The 22,132-nt window shown below is 37.0% G+C and overlaps 1 protein-coding gene across 2 annotated transcripts in view; it reads left to right on the plus strand.

Moving 5' to 3' along the window:
- RSF1 (remodeling and spacing factor 1) overlaps positions 1–22,132 on the plus strand; it is a 156,716-nt gene that overhangs the window by 26,617 nt on the left and 107,967 nt on the right. For both annotated transcript variants that reach the window (XM_032852988.1, XM_032852987.1), the window contains exon 2: positions 19,732–19,823. In XM_032852988.1, coding sequence (XP_032708879.1) covers positions 19,732–19,823 — 92 coding nt within the window. The remainder of the gene's footprint in view (positions 1–19,731; positions 19,824–22,132) is intronic.

The following is a 22,132-nucleotide window of genomic DNA, read 5'->3' on the forward strand; positions in this document are numbered from 1 at the left end:
ACTCTCTGCCTACTTGTGATCTCTTTCCCTGTCAAATAAATAAATAAAAATCTTTAAAAAATTTTTTTAAGATGCCAATTTTAAATTTAAATAAATACACGTTTATTTATTAAAATGTCACAAAGGCTAACAGTGACATTGTATCATACCATTTTATGAAATACTCTTAACCCACCATGGCAGTTTCTTTTCCCCTTACCGGTCAGATAATTTTATTGATAGTTGATACTTGCCTTGCTAAGTAAAACACAGGAGATCTGAATAAATTCAGTTTGATAAACCAAGTCTTTTAAAATGTAGTATCTGTGGTGAGAAATAATGTGAAGCAAGGTGGTACTGAGCAGAGAGCCCGCTTTATATTGGTATGGTATTGGTATAAAACCACTTTATATTGGTATGACCTGGACATACCAGAAGTTATTATCAGAAATTATTATATATATATATTATATATACATATATATAATATATATATATAAATCAGAAGTTATTAACTTCTGAGCCTCTTCATAATGGAGACAATAATGTCTCTAAAGTTATTTTAAGGATCTAGTATTAGTTCCTTTTACCTATAGTATACTATTGTTTCATTTTGTGTAGTTCATGTATAAAAAATAGATTTGTTTATAATGCATTCTTTAAATTCACATGATTTACTCAAGTTTTTTCCCCAGATTTTTATTCAGATTTTAGTTAGTTAAAATATAGTGTAATACTGGTTTTGGGAGTAAAACTTAGTGTTTCATCACTTGTATATAACCACCCAGTGCTCATCATAACAAGTGCCCTCCTTAATACCCATCTTCCATTTAGCCCATCCCCCACCTCCTCCCTCCATCAACCCTCAGTTCTCTATTGAGTCTCTCTGTCTTTTTTTTTTCCTTTCCATATGTTCATCTGTTTCGATTCTTAAATTCCACATATGATTGAAATCGTATGGTATTTGTGTTTCTCTGACTGATTTCACTTAGCATAATGCACTCTAGCTTCGTCCATGCTGTTGTAAATGCGAGAGTTTGTTCTTTTTCCTGGCTGAGTAATACTCCACTGTGTATATATGCCACATCATCTTCAGTTGATGGACATTTGGGCTCTTTTCATAGTTTAGCTGCTGTTGATAATGCTGCTGTAAACATCGAGGTACATGTATCCCTTTGAATCTGTATTTTTGCAAATACTTAAGTTTTTAATATTTATAAAAATTAGGAATTCCATCTCTGGCCATGATGAAGTAATACGAAGTTTTTATCCCTTTGTCATAAACAGCTAGTAAACTGGACCAAATATATGAATTATCTTGTTTTAGCTATTATACAGTAGGCGGAGTAGGATTGAGATCCCTGAGAGATAGGATATAATGGAGGTTATGCCTACACTACTATGGCTTCCTGCCCAGAAGCAACTTTGGAGACAGAGAAACAGGAAGGAGTCTAATGAGAACCTGGAAGCCTCACTTAGTTGTGGAAGCAAAGATTGGATGTTGTAGATATTTAGGCAACGAGAAGTTGCATAGCCAGGCTTTGAGAAGAAAGGAGCTATACAGACAAAAGATCTCCAGAAGTCTGCATAGGGGCCCCTTAAGTCTGCTGCTGAATACTAGGATCATAAATGTATAGAGTGAAACTCCGTAAGGTCAAGCAGTGAACACTGTGGGGCATATTAGCAGAACATTTGCTGAGTTTACACAAGAAATGTTTAACTCTGACCAGACATAGTGGATGATCCTTTGGAGCACTCAGGACATTCATTGGAGAACCAAGTGGGTTTGTCCGATGGTAAAAACAGAGGAGTCTTCAGAGATATCAAATGGATCTGTGTATAACTGAACTGCCAAAACAAAGCCTAATCTGTTAACAGAATGATCACAAATACCCAGCAACCAGAGTGTAACATTGATATTTTCCAGCATCCAAGCTTAAATTGCTAGCTTTGCCAAGAAGCAGGTCCTTTGTAACCTGTGGCCAGGAGAAAAGTCAGCCTAAAGAAACAGATAAAGAATTACAGAAGTGATGGAACTAGCACTTAAGGATGTTAAAATAGCTATTATAACTAATAAATATATTTAAAGAAAAATAATGAGCATAACAGGTAGAGAAATGGAAGATATTAAATCATATGGAAGTAGGTGTGAAAAATAATACTATCTGAAATAAAAAGTTAACAGCAGATTGAACTAAGCAGAAAAGTCAGTGAACTTGAAGATCTAGCAGTAGACTATCTTAAGATGAAGCAGAGAAAGAGGACTGAAAACAAATAATTCTTTTGTGTGTGAGACAATACTAAGCAGAACACAACAGTGTTTTTGACATTATAGAGGGAGGATGAAGAAAAAATATTGTAAGAAATAATGGCTCGAAATTTTCCAAATTTGATGAAAATTATGAAGTCATGGATCCAATAGTCTTAACAAAATGAAAGGACAAACACACAGAAAAATACCGAGGCATAACAAATTCCTAAAAACCGATGATAACAAATTTTGAAGATAACCAGTTAAGACATGTGCAGAGAAACAATGAAGCCTTTTTATTATTAGAAACTATTCAAACTAGGAGATACTGAAATTTTTTAAGTACTAATTGGAAGAAAAAAAAAAAACTATCAGTATTTACTTTTATAGCCAGGAAAGTATCCTTGGAAAATGGGAGTGTAATAAAAACCTTTTCAGACATGCATTTCAGGAGTATCTTTAGATGGAAAGAAAATGGTTCTGATGAGAGCTTGGACCTAGATAAGCAGATGATGAGTAAAAGAAATGATAACTATGGGAGTAAATGTAAAATACACTTTCCCTAATTATAAGACTTTAAAAAAGATAATTGACTGCTTAAGGCAAAATTCATAATGTAAGTTTTACCTGTGTAGAAGGAAAATATATGGCAACTGTGGTACCAAGGATGAGAACAGGGAAATGGAAATACAGTGTTGGAAGGGTAAAAAGTGTTCACATTTTACATGAAGTAGGAGAGCATCATTTAATGTTACACTGTGTTGAGTTAAAACCTGTATTGGAAAACCTGGAGCAAACACTAAATACTAAAATAAAGAAGTATGCCTAATTAGCCAATAGTGGTTAGTAAGTAACATGCTAAAGTATGTTCAGTTTTTTTTTTTTTCAAAAAGTATTTCACTCTATGCAAAACATAGTAAAAAATAGAAGGAATAAAGAAATGTTAGGATATATAGTAAACAAATGGCAAGATTGTAGATTTAAACCCACTTTTATCAAAGTTGTAATAGTATAAATGGTTTTAATCGGGGTTTGGCAAAATTTTTCTGTAACGAGCCAGATTAAAGATTATTTTAGGCTTTATGGTCAGTACAGTATCTATTGAAACTGTTCAGTTCTGCCAGATACAGCATAAAAGTAGCTGTAGACATTGTATAAATGAAGAAGTGTGGCTGTGTTCCAATAAAACAGTAGACACTGGAATTGAATTTCTTAGAATTATCATGTGTTATAAAATATTATTATTTTTTAAAGATTTATTTGAGAGAGAGAAAGTGAACAAGTATGTAGGGGGAGGGGCAGAGGGAGAAGGGAAAGAGAATCCTAAACAGATTCCGTGCTGAGCACGGAGCCCAGTGTAGGGCTCAGTCCCACAATCCAGAGATCACAACTCGAGCTGAACCCAAGAGTCAGACTCTGAATCAAACTGCACCACTCAGGTGCTGCCAAAACATTTTTTTAAAGATTTTCATTTTTAAGTAATCTCTATATGCAGCGTGGGGCTTGAACTCAAAACCCTCAAATCAAGGGTCACATACTCTACCAACTGAGCTAGCCAGGCTCCCCACAAAATACTATTTTATTTTTTCCTACCAACCCTGTAAAAAGGTAAAATTATTCTTAGTTTGTGGGCTGTACAAAAATAGGTGACAGGGTGCATTTGCCTTGTGAGCCTTAGTTTGCTAGCCCTTGGCCTAAACCTTTTGTCTCTGATCTTGTTACCACTAGCCACCTGTGATACTTAAATTAAAATTAATTAAAACTAACTAAAATAGACGGTCAGAGTGGATAAAAAAATAAGCCCAACTATATGCTATAAAAATCCATATATAAAGATACGTAGATATCTATATGTCTATATATAGATAGTTTAAAATGAAAGGGTAGAAAATAAATATTGTGCAAAGCTAATCATTTGAAAACTGGAATTACTATACTAGTATCAGAAAATGGAGATGTCAGAACAAGAAATGAGATATAGAAAGATATTTTGTAATGTTAGAGGGGTTAATTTATCAGGAAGATATAAACGTTCCATCAGTGTTTTTTTCTCCCCCAACAAAGATTTTATTTATTTATTTATTTATTTGATGGAGAGAAAGAGAGAGATCACAATTAGGCAGAGAGGCAGGCAGAGGCTTCCTAATTTAGGAAGCGAGAGTACGCTTCCCCCCGAGCAGAGAGCCCGATGCAGGCCTTGATCCCAGGACCCTGAGATCACGACTTGAGCCGAAGGCAGAGGCTTAACCCACTGAACCACCCAGGCGCCCTCCAACAGTGTTTTAACCCAGTAACAGAGCTGACAAATTAAGTGTATAATTTAAAGGTATAATTGGAGATTTCAGCACCTCTCTCAGTAATTGATAGTGCAGCTAGACAGAATAACTCAGAATATAGAAGACATGGACAATGTTATCACAAGACTGGATGTTGTGGACATTTCTTGATCGCTGTACCCAACAAAGTAGAAAACACAGTCTGTTAAAATGACTTATGATGCCTCAGATGTTGGCGAGGATGTGAATCAGCTGGAACTCTTATAGTAATCATGGAAAGATTTACTAGTGCAACTACTGTAGCAAAATGTTTGGGAGTTTCTTATTAAGTTAAGCCTGTATCTAGCATACAACCCGTCAGTTGCCATTACTATCTTTCCTAGAGAAATAGAAATATATGTCCACACAAAGACTTGTACAGTGTTCATAGCAGCTTTACTTACAATAGTTATAAACTGGAAATAACCACAACGTTCATCACATGAGTGGATGAACAAATATACTCATACAGTGGAATACTACTCACATTAAAAAGGAGTGGACTGCTAAGCAATGTCCGCAATAGCCAAACTATGGTAAGAACCTAGATGCCCATCAACAGATGAGTAGATAAAGAAGATATGGTATATATATACAATGGGATATAATGCAGACATCAAAAAAAGAGAAATCTTGCCATTTGCAATGACGTGGATGATACTAGAGCATATTAGGCTAAGCAAAATTAGAGAAAGACAATTATCGTATGATCTCACTGGTATGTGGAATTTAAGAAACAAGACAGAAGATCATAGGGGAATAGAGGATAAAGTGAAACACGAAACCAGAGAGGGAGACAAACCCTAAGAGATTCTTAATCTTAGGAAACACACTGAAGGTTGTTGGAGGGGAGGGGGTGGAGGAATGGGATGACTGGGTGATGGACATTGGGGAGGGTATGTGTTGTAATGAGCACTGGGTATTAACATAAGACTGATTAATCACAGACCTGTACCCCTGAAACAAGTAATACATTATATGTTAATTAATTGAGTTTAAATTTTAAAACATTTTTTAAAAAGATTTTATTTATTTATTTGACAGAGAGAGAGATCACAAGTAGGCAGAGAGGCAGGAGGAAGCAGGCTCCCCGCCGAGCAGAGAGCCCGACGTGGGGCTCGATCCCATGACCCTGAGATCATGACCTGAGCTGAAGGCAGAGGCTTAACGCACTGAGCCACACAGGTGCCCCTAAATTTAAAAACATTTTTGAAAAGAGGAGTGGACTGCTAATACGTGGAAGACATATGTCTGTATCTCAGAAACATTCTGCAGGGACGCCTGGGTGGCTCAGTTGGTGAAGTGGCTGCGTTCGGCTCAGGTCATGATCCCAGGGTCCTGGAATTGAGTCCTACGCCAGGCTTCTTGCTTGGTGGGGATCCTGCTTCTCTCTCTTCCTCTGCCTGCCACTCTGCCTGCTTGTGCGTGCGCGCTCTCTCTCTCTCTCTCTCTCTGTCAAATAAATAAATAAAATCTTAAAAAAAAAATCCTGCAGAGCAAAAAAAAGCCAGACAAAATAAGTACATAAAATATAATTCCGTTTATATAAAACCCTAGAAGATACAAAGTTGTAGTGACAGAAGGCAGACCAGTGGTTGCCTGTGTCTGGGAGTAGGATAACTGACTGTAATGGGGTCCCAAAAAGACCATTTAGTCATTCTCTTCTGTTTTTTATTTTGCTTATTGTAGTCTTTTCTCTTGTCATGTTAGGAAGCTTACTCATTCATGAAAGCCATTTCATGGTTGGCCACTTGTAAACCGGTAGCATGGGTAAAGTTGATTGGGTGGCATAAATGCACATTGCCAAAATGTTCTATTGTACGTTTCCTTCATTGGTTTTTAGAAGTTCATTGTCTTCTACGTATGAGCATTAATTATGAGCAAGAAAGATATATTTTTATTTATTCACTTGCTAGTCAGGTGCTAGAGTTAGGAGAGGTTCATGTTTATGAAAAAAAAAATTTTTTTTTGAAGTCCAAATCATCCATTCTCTTAACAAGTCTTTATTGAATGTGTGGTATGTGCTAGGCACTGTCCTAGGTGCTGAAGGTTCAGGCTTGTTTTATGTTGGATAGAGTTAATCAAATAGGCATTTATGATACAGTGTAATGCATAAGTAGAATCATTTTGGGAAACCCATCAGGGACACTTAATCCTGTTAAGATAAAAGCATGGATAAAAGAGTGATTTCCCAAGGAAACAGCAACCAAACAACTCTGGGGATGAATAGAGGTGGGTTAAAGTTAGAGGGACCTGTATGTGTTAAGATCTGGAGTCTAGAAGTAATATGGAATGTTTGATTATTCCAAGAAGTTCAGGTGGAGTTGTTGAGCCATTAAACCAAAACTAGCAACTCATTCCACTGGACTTTTTGTTGTATGAGAAAAAGTAACCCCCTGAAGACACAATGGTAAGGTTTTTTGTTGAGTATATCATAAGCAGCACAGTGAGACAGCATATTTAAACTGAAGCAAAGGGACTAGTGAGATGATGTAAGGACAAAAAAAGAAGAAGTTCTAAAACAGAATCAGTTATCAAGGAGAGGGCAGAAGTGTAAAGTCTGCAAAGAAATTTAAAAAGGGGCAAAGAGGGGCGCTTGGGTGGCTCAGTGGGTTAAGCTGCTGCCTTCAGCTCAGGTCATGATCTCAGGGTCCTGAGATCGAGGCTTGCATCGGCTCTCTGCTCAGCAGGGAGCCTGCTTCCCCCTCTTTCTCTGCCTGCCTCTCTGCCTACTTGTGATCTTTCTCTCTGTCAAATAAATAAATAAATAAATAATCTTTCTTTAATAAGGGGGGGGGGCAAAGAAATAGGAGACATCAGAAAAGTGCTGTCACAGGATGGCCAAGTTTTAACAAGGAAGATGGGGTCACAAGTGTCATATGTTGTCAAATTAAGACAAAAAACTAATGTATCTATTTAGTTTAAATTATAGAAGTGAGATTATGCTGGATTTGGAGCAAATGGGACAGGTAAGAAAATGGAGACTGAGTTCATAGAACATTTTTTTTCTAGAATGATAGGAGGGGGGGAGTGTGTGTTAGCTGGAGGGGACTTTTTCAAAGAGTAGAAATATCTCTGAAGTTAAAGAAGTTTAGGGTCATATAAATGGTTAAATAACTAATATAAGACTGCAAAAAACACATGTACTGTATTTTCCTTAAATTATAGTTACCAGATGTTCCACATGAAAGAATCAGTTCCTTTAAAAGTCTTCAGACAGAATCATTTTTTTTTAAAGATTTTATTTATTTATTTGACAGAGAGAGAGAGCAAGAGAGAATGAGCACAAGCAGGCAGAGCGGCAAGCAGAGGGAGAGGGAGAAGCAGGCTCCCTGCTGAGCAGAGAGCCTGACATGGGGCTCGATCCTAGGACCCTGGGATTGTGACCCAAGCTGAGGGCAGATGCTTAACCGACTGAGCCACCCAGGTGCCCCCAGAACCTACTTTTCATTGCTCTTGTTTTGCTGATGCTTCAGTTGAATTTACTTAAAAATCACCAACACTTTATTCAGATCCTCTGGTTTACCTGTTGATCATTTTTAGCAGTCTTGCTGGCTGGCCTCCAAATAAGGTGTTATTAGCCTTTTGCTTTTAATAAGACATGATCACCATCTGGTGGTGAATAATAGTATCTTGGTTTGTATTGCTTTCTGGCTTATAATAGTGTTTTCATATGTGTTCTATCATTTATTGAAATAATGGTAGAAATTACAATGAACCCATTTCTGCTAAGATTTCAAGAAACTCTAAGATGACATAGCGTGTTACTCATCTGTTTATCTCTGCTTGTTAAATAAATGTTGATTGAAGGAAAAGTGTACTGGTCACTTGTTAGCAAGGAATTAAGACAATATACATTTTACAAAGAAATGGAGGGTTTTGTCCCCCCCCCCAAATAAGTTCTATACCCAGTGTGGGGCTTGAACTCACAATTGTGGTGTCAAGAGTTGCATGCTCTACTGATTAAGCTAGGCAAGTGGCCTGAAATAGAATTGTTCATAGTTCTGCAATTTGGTTTTTTTTTAGAGATTTATTTGTTTGACAGAGAGATCACAAGTAGACAGAGAGGCAGGCAGAGAGAGAGGGGGAAGCAGGCTCCCTGCTGAGCAGAGAGCCTGACGTGGGGCTCGATCCCAGGACCCTGAGATCATGACCTGAGCTGAAGGCAGTGGCTTAACCCACTGAGGCACCCATGCGCCCTTCTGCAGTTGTTTGTAAAAGAAGTATCAAATTTATTTTATAATACCTAAAATCATGGCATTAGATCATAAAGTCATCTTGTAGTGTGCTGTTCAAGTTTTTAGATAGTATGGGGTGTGCATGATGAAGATAGAAGACTAGCATTTTACAGAGATACGGTATTAGAAAATCAGTATATATGTAGATATATTTTTTAAAGATTTATTTATTGATGAGAGAGATGGGGGGAGAGGCAGAGGGAGAGAGAAACTTAAGCAGACTCCACACTGAGCACAGAGTCCCAGTACAGGGCTGGATCTCAGCACCCTGGGATCATGACCTGAGCCGAAACCAAGGACCTGAGCCAAAACCAAGAGTCGGATGCTTAACCCAGTATGCCACCTAGGCTTTCCCCCACCCTTTTTAAGTAATCTCTAAACCCAGTGTGGTGCTCAGACTCATGATCCCAGGGATCAAGAATCAGATGGTCTACTGACTAAGCCAGCCAGGAGCCCCCATATACTTTGTTTTTTTTTTTTTTTAAGATTTTATTTATTTATTTGGGGGGGCGGTGAGCGAGCAAGAGCCCAAGAGCAGTGGAGGGGGAAGCAGACTCCCTGCTGAGCGGGGAGCCTAACACAGAGCTTGATACCAGGACCCGGGGATCATGACCTGAGCTGAAGGCAGGCAGGCACTTAACTGACTGAGCCACCCAGGTACCCCAGTATTTCTTTAGTTAAACATACAGACTTTGTTATTTGCTCCTATATTCACATTTCACTGGGTGCATCCTCCTCTTCCATTCCTCCCCTCAAGAGGGAGAGAAAGGGAAAAAAATAAACTACAAATAAGGTGTCTTGATTTAGTGATTATCACTTGATGACTCACACAGTGAACTGAAGCCGAAAGCCACTTTCGCCACCGTTTTTGTCTCTTCTTCCTCAGAACTTTCCTGCATACTGTCATACTATTAGTTTATATAACTTCTTTGTCTCTCTCTCTCTCTCTCCTTTTTTTTTTTTTTTTTTTTTTTTTTTTTTTTTTTGAGACAGAGAGACACAGGGATAGAGGGAAAGGAAGGGGAGGGGCAGTGGGAGAGGGAGAATTTGAAACACGCTTTATGCTTAGCGTGGAGTCGAATGCAGGGCTCAAACTCAGGACCCCGAGGTCATGACCTGAGCCAAAATCAAGGGTCTGACTAAAGTGACTGAGCCGCCCAGGTGCCCCTTTCTTTGACATCTGTAGCAATTCTTTTTTTTTCCTAGCAGGTGCAGAACTGTTTTACTTTCCACCCTCTCTCCCTGTTGCTTTCCTTCGCTGTTGTCTCTATTCCAGTTAGTGAAATTGTTGAGTGAATCAGGAACTGTGCTTGGTACTGAGAATGCAGTGATGAAAAGGCAGTTTGAACTGGCCTTTATCTTCATGGAACTTAAATATAAGTGTGGGAGAGAGGAGGAAAAGGAGATAGATAGTGGATAATTACAAAGTGATACTTAAAGATAATGAAGACTATATGATGTCAGGCTCCTGGGCGGCTCAGTTGGTTGGGCGGCTACCTTCGGCTCCGATTGTGGTCCCAGGATCCTGGAATTAAGCCCCCTGTCGGGCTCCCTGCTCAGCAGAGAGCCTGCTTGTCCCACTTCCTCTGCCTGCTGCTCTGCTTTCTTGTACTATCTCTCTGTCAAATTAATAAATAAAATCTTAAAATATATGATGTCAGTATTACCCTCCCTAAGAGAGTATACTCTTTTGGATTTTTATAGTTACAAGTTTTCCAGAAAGCAATTTGGAAGTGAAGTGACTATTTTAAAATTTTAGCTATACAAATGGATTGGAAAATAATGGTGATTGCACAATGTTGTGAATCTAATTAATGCCACTGAAATGTGTACTTAAAAACGGTCAAAATGGCAAATTTTATGTTATTTGTATTGTAGCACAATTTAAAAAGTTAATCATGTGATATAAGAAAACCCATTGATTTGTATACTTTAAATGGATGGATTATATTTTATTTATATATATGTGTGTGAAATATATTCATGTGTATATATGAATTATATCTCAATAAAGTTGTTACAAAAAAAGAAATGGCTTGAGAGGAGTACTAATAGTCTGTCTATTGCCATAGCATCTACTAGCTGAATTACATTTTAGAAATAGCTAATATACATAAGTAGAAGTAACCCAAGATCAAAACCCAGAAATGGAGCTGTGCAGAAAGGGTAGGCTTGATTGAAAAGTTAGGTCTTCTGAACTGTTCCTCTATTTATTTGATACTTTAAGAAACCTTAGAAAGAGCTCTGGCCTTGGAAGGGTTGGGCTCTTGGTTGGCCTTTGCTTGGTGATAGACAGTTCACTTCACATCTTAGTTACTAAATTTTCTAGTCTGTCAGAGAGTGTGAGTTAGGTCATTGCATTCAGTGCAGAAATCCTAGGATCCTATGACTATTGTGTTATTAGGCAAATAAATACCTGCCTCAGTACCTAGGCATAGGCATTGAATATTAGAGCTGGAGGACTTTAGATCAACTCTGTTCATGGATGAGAAAATTGAGGTTTGTACCTCTTTCTCCTGACTTTATCTAGTGCTTTTCATAATAGACATATAGCTTTTAAATATTAGTTGAAATATTAAGTTCAGACTTTTAAGTGAAATGTGAACATTTGAACTGAGGAGTATCAGAAATAAGACATGTTACAAATGGTTTTATTTGACTTTATTATTAAATGTCTGTGTGTATATGTTTCTTTCCTAACTTAGTATGATTTAACAAAAAGTTGTGGTTTCTGCTTTTCAACATGAGCAAATTAATTGGGATCACATAGAAGACAAATATATTATGGTCACTAACTGAGATCAAGATTGGTGAAGGTACTTGTTAGAAGCTTTCTACATTTGCGACTTGCCTTGAGGGCACTTTTCTGCCTCTCTACTGCTGCAGCCTTAGTCCAGCCAGTGTTACCTCTTGCCTGAAGTGTGGCTATAGCCTCCTAATTAGTCTTGTTTGCTTCCCTCTCATGCATGCCTCACAGAGCAACCAAAATGACTTCCACATCTCCTTTACCTTTTTAAATTGTGAAAATGTGAAACACATAAAAGTAGAATGGACTTCTTCATGAAACTTTCCTTTTTCGAGTTCTCATGACACTAAGAACAAAATCTAACTCTTTGCATGGCTCCCAAGGGTTTGTAAGATTTGACTCCCGTTCATGTCAACAGCCACACTGGTAGCTTTTAGCTGCCTCAGGACCCCTTACAGACATTTCCTTGTGGCTAGTATGTTCTCTTCCTTGGCTTGGTTGGCTTCTGCTTTAAGGTCTCATCTTTACTTAGACAGCCTTTCTCTGATGGTTTTGCCCTATGTAAAATGTTTCCCTAGAATGTTAGCAATTGGTACATCTAGGTGAAGGGTGTCTTTCAACTTTTCACTGTGTTTCAAATTGTTGGGGGAACAGTCCTCCTCTTCCTTAAATACTATCACATCACTCTTTGTTTCTTTCTTTTTAATATTTTTATTTATTTGAGAGTGAGAGAGAGCACAAGTGGGGGGTGCAGAGGAAGAGGGAGAAGTAGACACTTGGGTACCCCTATTTCTTTCTTTTAAAATTTGTTTTGGGTCTTTCTCTCACTTCTCTCCTTTATATTCCTTAAGTCCTTCAAGGTTATTAAAGTGAGTAGAGAGAAAAGAGAGAAGGAAAATAACATCTGATTAGAGTTGAAAGCATATGGTACTGGAAGCCATTGCCTCAAGTAAGTATAAGGAAAAAGAAACCCTTTAAAAACTGACTAATATGAGTGTGGCTCACATCATCTTACCCAGAGAAAGGCCTTTCCTCACCATAAGGAAACATCTACCTTCTCCTTCAAGAAGGAGTGCTGAATTGCATGGTTACCCAACCATGCTGATACTTGCAGTACACGGATTACTTGCTTTGTAGCAGAGACGTTTTCACCGTTTGGTTTTGAAATTATCTGAACCATGTTTGGTTTCTCCCTCTATAAGGGAATAGTAGTATGGTTCTAAATGAAACTCACAAACCTAAAGTGGAGTAGCAGATACCCCTTGGTTTATCTGCCTGCTCAACAGCTCTTCTTGGATTTATTTTTCCCCTTATGGTAATAAGCTGAGTTTAGTGATTCATATTTTACTTACTTTGCATCTCTGAACTGCTGTTTTTCAGAGAGTGGCCTAAGTTACAGTACATTGTCTCAGGCCATTTGCTTTTCAGAAAATTTTAGAATGATTGATTAAATGGATTATTTGCAGATAAGGTATATAAATATATAACAGTTATTTCAAGGATCAAGTGGTCTGTGGAAATGGTTCATAATTGCTAAAGCTGTGCTCCCTCAGTAGAGTTTGGAAAAACTGGGCAGCAAGTAAACGATTTTTGTAAGGTTATCTTTTAATCATTGTATCTGAAATTAGTGTTCTTTGATCAATGACCTGATATACAAAATCAGCCGTTTTTGTGACTAAGTGTATCTTTGCTTATAAGCATAGAGGAAATATAAGTAAAAGATTTTTTGAGAAATGAGAAGAGTTCTAACACGTAGTTATTATGAGCCACTGTAAATTTTAAGCATTTAGAAAGCAGAATTATAAGTTACAAGAAGAATTATAGAAGCAGCAGCATTCTTTTTTTTTTTTTTTTTTTTTTTTTTTTTTTTTAAAGATTTTATTTGCATATTTGACAGAGAGAGAGATCACAAGCAGGCAGGGAGGCAGGCAGAGAGAGGAGGAAGCAAGCTCTCCGCAGAGCAGAGAGCCCGATGCGGGGTTCGATCCCAGGACACCGGGATCATGACCTGAGCCGAAGGCAGAGGCTTTAACCCACTGAGCCACCCAGGTACCCCAGCAGCAGCATTCTTAAGGCTTGGTGCTGGAAAGATGCTTTAGAAAAATGTCCAAATATAGAACATCCTTGGGTGTTTGGATCAGTAATGTGGTCTGGGATTCTACCACTTTTTGCCATTTCTTGCCTATGTCATCTTGGCAGGGCCTTCATGAATTCACACGGCCATGACCTTTTCTTCTGCTTCAGAATCTTTCACCTCCTGAGGCCTTGTGAAAGAAATGGGTTAGTTAAAGGTTATGTATCAAACTATCATGTGAAAGGTAAAGATCTTCGTTCGATTGTGACAAAACCTGTATTTTTCAGAATGACACAAATTTGGTTAACAGATATATCTATAGAAGGAAGTTAATAATTACCAAATATTTGGGCAATGAGACCATTTAGAAAATGTTTCAGGTGATAAGTGAATTTACACATTGTCATTGTGTGTTGTAGAAGATGATCCTGTGTTTTAAAATATGATTGATAATTTATAGCTGCACTGTTCAAAGTCATAGACATTTGCCACTGTGGATATTTAAATTTAATTAAAAAAATGTTAAGTATAGGTGCCTGGGTGGCTCAGTTGGGTGAGCGTCTTCCTTCAGCTCAGGTCGTGATCCACGGCGAGCCTGCTTCTCCCTCTGTCTGCCATTGCCCTGCTTGTGCTTGCGTACTTTCTGTTAAAAAAATAAGTAAAATCTTAAAAAAAAATGAAAAGTGTAGTGCTTCAGTTTTGTTGGCCACATATTGAGTATGCTATTGTCACATGTAGATGGCTACTATATTGGAACATGCAGATATAGACTATTTCCATCATCATAGAATGGTCTGTTGAATAGACAATGTTTAGAGAAAACAGAGTAGGGGAATTTTAATATTTTCAATTTAACTATGATGTTGGTTAATTTTTCTGTTGAAGTTTTTCCCCGTTTCTTATCAATTGACAAAATTTTAAGAGCTGCTAGTGTCAACTTGTCAGTTCTTTTTTTTTTTTTTTTAATTTAAATTCAGTTAGCCAACCTATAGTATATCAGTGGTTTTAGGTGTAGTGTTCAACAATCCATCAGATGCATATGACACCCAGTGTGTCAATTCTATTTATAACAAAAAATATAAGCAAATCACATGTTAACTTAGCCTTATTGTGATCATTTTGTGATGTATACACATAAATTATTTTGATACCTGAAATTAATATAATGTTATATGTCAATTATATCTCAAAATATAAGTAAATTATTAGCAAATTGTGGGTTATAAATTTTAGTTTTAATTATGCCAGCTTTATATAATCCACTATAGTAGCCACTAGCCATAAGTGGCTTTTGAGCACTTGAATGTGGCTAGTGTGAAATGAGATGTGCTGTAAGTATAAAATGCACACTATGTTTTGAATACTTAGTACAAAAAATAAGATGTAAATTGAGTGAAGGGTGTCAAAAGGTACAGACTTCTAGCTATAAAATTAATAAATCATGGGAATATAATGTACATCATGATGACTACATTTAGTAATACTGGATTACCTGTTAGAAAGTTGCTAAGAGAGTAAATTTTTTTTTTACAGGCATGTAAGATGGTAGATGACTTAAGTGGTGATCATTTTACAATGTATACAAATATTAAATCACTGTGTTGTACAGTTGAAACTAAAATACAGTGTTATATGTCAATTATACCACAGTTTAATAAAGAAATTAAAATAATCAAGTGAAAAAAATATAAAATATCTGATATTTTAAATCCTCAGTATGTAATGACATAACATTGGGATATATAGTATTAAATAAAATACATTATTAAAGTTAATTTTGAACTCTTTATGAATGAACTACTAGAAAATTTGCAATTATATGGCTCATCTTATATTTCTGTTAGTGCTATGTAAGAGCCAATGCTCTAATAAGGAAATCAAGTAATGTATAATTTATTTCTACATGCCTAAACCAACAATTACTATATTTTTCAAGTGGGCTGAAAACCATTTTTCTGGCGTATATTTATTTCTGTCCTGTTAGATTTTTAGAAATAGTACCAACTGTATCAAAATGTTTTTTGTGATTTGTATGTATATCCGTATGATATGGAAGATATGTGTATCTGTATGATATGATCTGTATGATATGATATGGATATTTATGATATGTACAAAAACACTGATGTAAAGCTTTAGCGAACTCCTAAGGGAATGATACAGGCAGTATGAATACTTCGGGCGTTCCAAGGACAAACGTGTTGACGGAATCATCAGAAGGCTGTCATAGAGACTTTGGGCCTTTTATTGATGAGACACTGAAAGAGAAATAGGATTCAAGTGGGGAGGAAACAGTGAGCTGGAGGGCTTAAATAAAGCCCAGATAGGTAGTGGTCTGGGTATGTGAGCAGGCCAGAATGATTTGAATCAAGGATTTCAGTGTGAAAATGAGAGAGAAGGATTGGAGAGTTAGGTTGAGACTGGAATTATAAGACACTGAGGCTACGGTAAGAAGTCTGTATATGTTTAATGTAGGAATTTAAGAGCCAGAAAATGTATCAGTAGATGAGAAGTGTTATGAAAACAGTATTTCTGGAAGGTTGGTTTGGTTATAAGAGATTACCATAGCTATTTTTCTGAAGTGAGACGGTATAGTGGTATCCTGGAGATATTGGGGGAAGAGGGAGCAGGGTTGAGGTGTATGAAAACAGAATCATCAAGACTGCTGTGTTTAGGGAAGGCAGAAAAGGAGAAATTGGAATAGGCCTTGGTTCCCTAAGTATCACAATAGAAGTAAAAATAAAGATGTTGTAGCTTTATGTAATGTTTGCTTTTGTACTTTTTTTTTTAATTAAATTTTTTATTTTTTTTTGTAAACATATAATTTATTTTTATCTCCAGGGGTACGGGTCTGTGAATCGCCAGGTTTACACACTTCACAGCACTTACCATAGCACATACCCTTCCCAATGTCCATAACGCCACCCCCCTCTCCCAGCCCCCCTCCCCCCAGCAACCCTCAGTTTGTTTTGTGAGATTGAGAGTCACTTATGGTTTGTCTCCCTCCCAATCCCATCTTGTTTCATTTATTCTTTTCCTACCCCCCAAACCCCCCACGTTGCATCTCCACTTCCTCATATCAGGGAGATCATATGATAGTTGTCTTTCTCCGATTGACTTATTTAGCTTGTTTTTGTACTTTTAAACTGTAAGATAGCTAATATAGCCCTTTACAGATGAGGAGTTTGACATTCAGTGTTTAAAGAATTTCACCAGAAGAATACTAGTCACCTTGTATTAAGTGGTTGAGCAGACAACTGAGCCCTGGTCTTTTTTTTTTTTTCCCTACTGTGGTGTCATTGGCATCTACTCAGTTGCCTAGCCAGTGCCTAAGGTTTTCTTGATTTTCTCTATAGCTTTGCACAACCAGTCAATTACAAATTGTATTATTTGTTTCCTAAACATTTCTCAGATCTGCCCACTTCTGTCTCTACCTCCCCTACCTACCTAATATCGGTTGCTCCCATCTTTCTGGGTTGATATTTTCCAGATTATTTACATTTAATCTCTGCCTTGCATCCTGCCTCCTAAAACAAGCAAGCAAATAAAAGAAGTTGCTTTCCAAATTTTAAAATGCTGAGCGCACTCTCTTGCCTAAACTTTTTTTTTTAATTTATTTTTTTCCTTGCCTAAACTTTTTTTTTTTAAAGATTTTATTTATTTATTTGACAGACTGAAATCACAAGTAGGCAGAGAGAGAGGAAGGGAAGCAGGCTCCCTGATGAGCAGAGAGGGGCCCCTTGCCTAAACTTTTAAATAAAATGTAAACTTCTGGGGCACCTGGGTGGCTCAGTGGTTTAAGGCCTCTGCCTTCAGCTCAGGTTCATGGTCCCAGCGTCCAGGGATCCAGCCCCATGGGATCCAGCCCCATGTCGGGCTCTCTGCCTGCCTCTCCACCTACTTGAGATCTTTGTCTGTCAAGTAAATAAATAAAACCTTTAAAAATAAAAAATGTAAACTTCGTAGCCTGGACATCTAAGGTTCTTCATGATCATGCCCTTTTTCTATGCCCATGCCTCTGCTTCTATGATCATTTTATTTTTCAGTCTTTCATTTGCTGTTATTTCTGTAAGCAGTGTCCTTTCCTCCTCTTTTCTCTCTCCCCTCCTCAATCCCAAATGTAGGTTTGGGCTTAGTATAATAGTCTATCTACTTGTCCATAACCACTCTTCTGTGTTCCTCCCTGATCCCCACCTCCAACTCACGCACTGCCTCAAATCCTTAGAAAACTCATTTAAATAGGCTCATTAAGGGTAGAGACTTTTCTTGTTTATTAGTAGTGGTCCCACAGAAAGCTGTTGAATGTGTGAATGTTTTTATACTTCAAGCTCATTTTGAGTTAAAATTGGCTTTAGTGGAGAATGAAGAGTCTGGAAGATTGACTGAAAATTAGTCCATCGTTTGGCAACCTGTTCTTTAGAGCACTTGTATCCAAAGATAAGATAGTGTATATTTCACACATAAATATTTCCTTGATAAAATGTATTAGAGAATGTGGAGATTATATCCTTCTCTTGGATATTCATGATGCACTTAAGATCAGTCAATAGAGATGTCAAGATGTCCTGCAGTAAAACAACAACAACAGCAAAACAACTTCTTTTGGGGTCTAATATTTTTCTAATGCATGTGATTATAGAACCTTTTTAGAGAGTACACCTCCAATTTTTCTTAGGTTACTAGTGGTTATTTGGTATTTGGGAAATGCTAAATTTGATAGGCATATATGTGTGTCTTTTATTTCCCTTGAGTCTAACTCATAATTAATGTAATCAGATCATGCCCAAGGGATATATGGAACTCTGGTTGTTTACAGTTAGAAGAGAAAACCTGAGGGAGGATAAAACAATCTTCAAATATTTGAAGGTTCCATCAGAAGAAGAGTTGAAAGTATTGTCTTTGAAGGTAGAGAAATAAGAGTAAGAATCAGGGAAGGAAGGTGTATGAAGGCAGATTTTGACCACATGTAAGGCTAACTTTCTAATAACTAGAACTTCAGAAGATAAGTCAGTTTTCTGTCCCTTAAGGTTGTCAGGTGAAGATCCATAGGGATGCTATAAAGGACTTTAGAACTTAAGGTATAGATTGAAAGAGTAGTTTTTTGAAGTTGTTTGAAAACCATTAGACTATTTCTGAGATACGCATCAATTTGGAATTTATATTCCTTGTTTCTAATTCTATGGATCTATATCTTGATCTGCAATATGTAAATTATCCAAATATGTGTTATGAGATATAAACACTAGTAGAAATTTTAGTTGTATGGTTAAGGGCTTTTACTTGATTTTTTTTTTTATGGGCTTTATTTTTTAGAGCAGTTTTAGTTTCACAGAAATAAAGAGCACAAAGTACAGAGAGTTCACATATACTGTCTTCTGCAACACATAGAATCTCCCCACTATCCACACCCTGGCACCACAGAAGCACATTTGTTACAGTTGATGAACGTACATTGACATATCATTATCACTCAGAAATTCACAGTTTATATGCAAGTTCATTTTTTTAAGGATTTTTTATTAATTTGAGAGAGAATGAGTGAGAACACGAACAGGGTGGAGGATCAGAGGGAGAGGGAGAAGCAGGCTTCCCACTGAGCAGAGAGCCTGACGTGGGGCTCGATCCCAGGACTCTGGGATCGTGACCTGAGTTGGAAGGCAGACATTTAACCAACTGAGCAAACCTAGGTTCATTCTTACTTGATAAGACTTTGAAAGAAAATGTGAATGAGTATTCCTTCTCATTTTTAAGAGAGTGGTTTTCAGTTATTTCTTGCCCTGGTCTAGTCTTTCCTGATTCGGGGTCTAAAAGATAGCTAAAATCAACATCATCTGTTTTGAAAAAGTATTCAGGGCTGGAGAAAGTTCTTTTTCTTTTCTTTTCTTTTCTTTTTTTTTTAAGATTTTATTTATTTATTTGGCAGAGAGGGAGAGTACAAGCAAGGGGAGCAGCAGGGAGAGGGAGAAGCAGGTATTCGATCCCAGGACCCTGGGATCATGACCGAGCTGAAGGACACTTAACCCACTGAGCCACCCAGGTGCCCCGGAAAGTTCTTTTTTTAAATCATTTTAAATGTTTATAAACGTTTTCTTCTGCTGGCTAATAGTATTTTTTTCTTTTTTTTTAAGTACCAAAAGAATTGGTGGAGCTCCATTTGAAGTTAATGAGGAAGATTGGCAAATCTGTTACAGCAGACAGATGGGAAAAATATTTGATCAAGGTAAATATTAAAAATTAACCTTCTGTTACTGAAATATTACTTTATCTAGCATAAATTAATATGTTTCATAGTACGCTTAATTTTTAAAATGGTCTGCTAAAAATTGCAAAATATGACTTAGAAATACATATAATTGCTCTTCGTATGTGATTCTCTTTTGCAACTACTAAGCCATAGTCTTGAGTCTTAAGGTTAGCTTTTAGTGGTGCTCTGTCTCTCTTGTGCCTAACACTGACCAGGACTTTTCATGTCTTCTCTCATTTAATCCTTAAAATCTTCCTGATCAAATCAAGTAAGACATAGATAAGGCAAAGAAAGTTGTCATTTTTCCTTGAGATCATACAGTATACATAGACAAAGCCAGAATTTGTCTGTTACTTAAAAAGTAAAATGTCGTAACACCTTCAAGTTAAACATAGGAGACTTCAAAGTTACCAATAAAGCCAAACCTATCCTCAGAACAACCTGGGAAATCAGAAAAGTGTTGCTTTATGGTAAACCCTATTAAGGGCAAGACCATTCAGGAAAAATTGTCTGAAATTTCATCCAAATGGAAGCCTAAGCTGATGAATGTCCCTACCTCCATGACATCTTTTGAGAGTATTTTGAATTCTATAACATACCAGAATGGGAGGTGATACTTTTTGGTATTTTGAAAACGTTATACTTTTCTTACGTTTAAAAAAAAAAAATACATGTGTTTCTGTACCCCTGTATTTTCATATCTGCTTGCTTTTGGTGGGGGGGTTGTGTATATGACTTTAGAGCACTATGAAAAGAGGAACCATCAGGGAACAAGAGTTACTTGTTTTTACTATAAAAATCACGTGTGCTTTTCCAGTTATCTTTGCTGTGTTATATACCATTCCAAATTAAATGACATGAAACAATAAGTATTTTAATTAGTGGACTGTTTCTCTGGGTCAGAAATTTAGAAAGAATCAGTACTTTGTTCTCCCCCCCCCTTTTTTTTTTAAAGTAGACTCTGCACCCAGCATGGAGCCCAATGTGGGGCTTGTATTCACAACTGAGATTGAGACCTGAGCTGAGGTCAAGAGTTGAATGCTTAACTGACTGAGCCATCCAGGTGCCTCAGTACTTCCTTTCTATGCCTGAATACTTTTCCATCAGATGCATATGCCACTTTATTTATCACTTTACCAGTTTATGATATTTGGGTTGTTTCCATTTTTTGGCTGTTAGGAAAAGTACTGCTATGAATACATTCATAGAGCTTTTTGGGCAGATATGTGATTTATTTTTTGTATCTAGAGTGGAATTGCTGGATCATATGGTCATTCTGTGTTTAACTGTTTGAGGAACTGCCAGATTATATTCCAGAGCTGCACCATTTTACATTACCACTAAGAATTTATGAGGGTTGCAACTTTCCCACATCCTTTCTCACCAACACTTAATGATTGATTGATTTTAACCATCCTAGTGGGTATAAAGTGTTCTCATTGTGGTTTTGAGTTGCATTTTCCTTATGACTAAATGATGTTGAGCATTCTTTTCATATGCTTGTTGGCTGTTGTATATCTTTGGGAAAATGTGAAAAAATGCCTACTCCTATCCTCCATTGTTTAATTGGCTGTCTTTTTGTTCTTGAGGTTTAAGAGCTCTTTATATATTGTGCATACTAGACTCTTACCAGGTATATGATTTTACATACATTTTCTCCGACTTTGTGTGTTGTCTTTTTTCTTTCTACATAATGTTCTTCATGAACAAAAGTTTTAATTTTGATGAAATCCAATATATTTTTTTCTTTTGTGGCTAGTGCTTTGGTGTCATAACTAAGAAACCATTGGCCAACCCAAGATCATGAAGATAGAATCCTATAATCTATACTAGCATTTCTGTACGTTTAGCTTTTTTTATGTTTAGATCTATGATCTCTTTTAAGTCAGTTTTTGTATATTTTATAAGATAGAGGTTCACCTTCACCCTTTTGCATGTGGATACCCAGTGGTTGCATTACCATTTGTTAAAAAGACCATTCTTTCCCATATTTGATTGCCTTGACGTCCTTGTAGAAAGTTAGTTGACCATAAATATTAAGTGTTTATTTCTGAAGTCTTTATTCTATTGTCTTTTTTTTTTTTTTTTAAGATTTTATTTATTTATTTGACAGAGAGATAGAACCAGAGAGCACAAATGGGGGGAATGGCAGAGGGAGAGGGAGAAGCAGGCTCCCGAAGTGGGATTTGATTCCAGGACCCTGGGATCATGACCTGAGCTGAAGCTGGCGATTAACTGACTGAGCCATTCCCTCTAGTGTCATATTATATGTCATCATTTATGCC

This window comes from Lontra canadensis, unplaced genomic scaffold (genome assembly GCF_010015895.1).
Source record: "Lontra canadensis isolate GAN:19392208 unplaced genomic scaffold, GSC_riverotter_1.0 scaffold7, whole genome shotgun sequence".
Lineage (NCBI taxonomy): Eukaryota > Metazoa > Chordata > Mammalia > Carnivora > Mustelidae > Lontra > Lontra canadensis.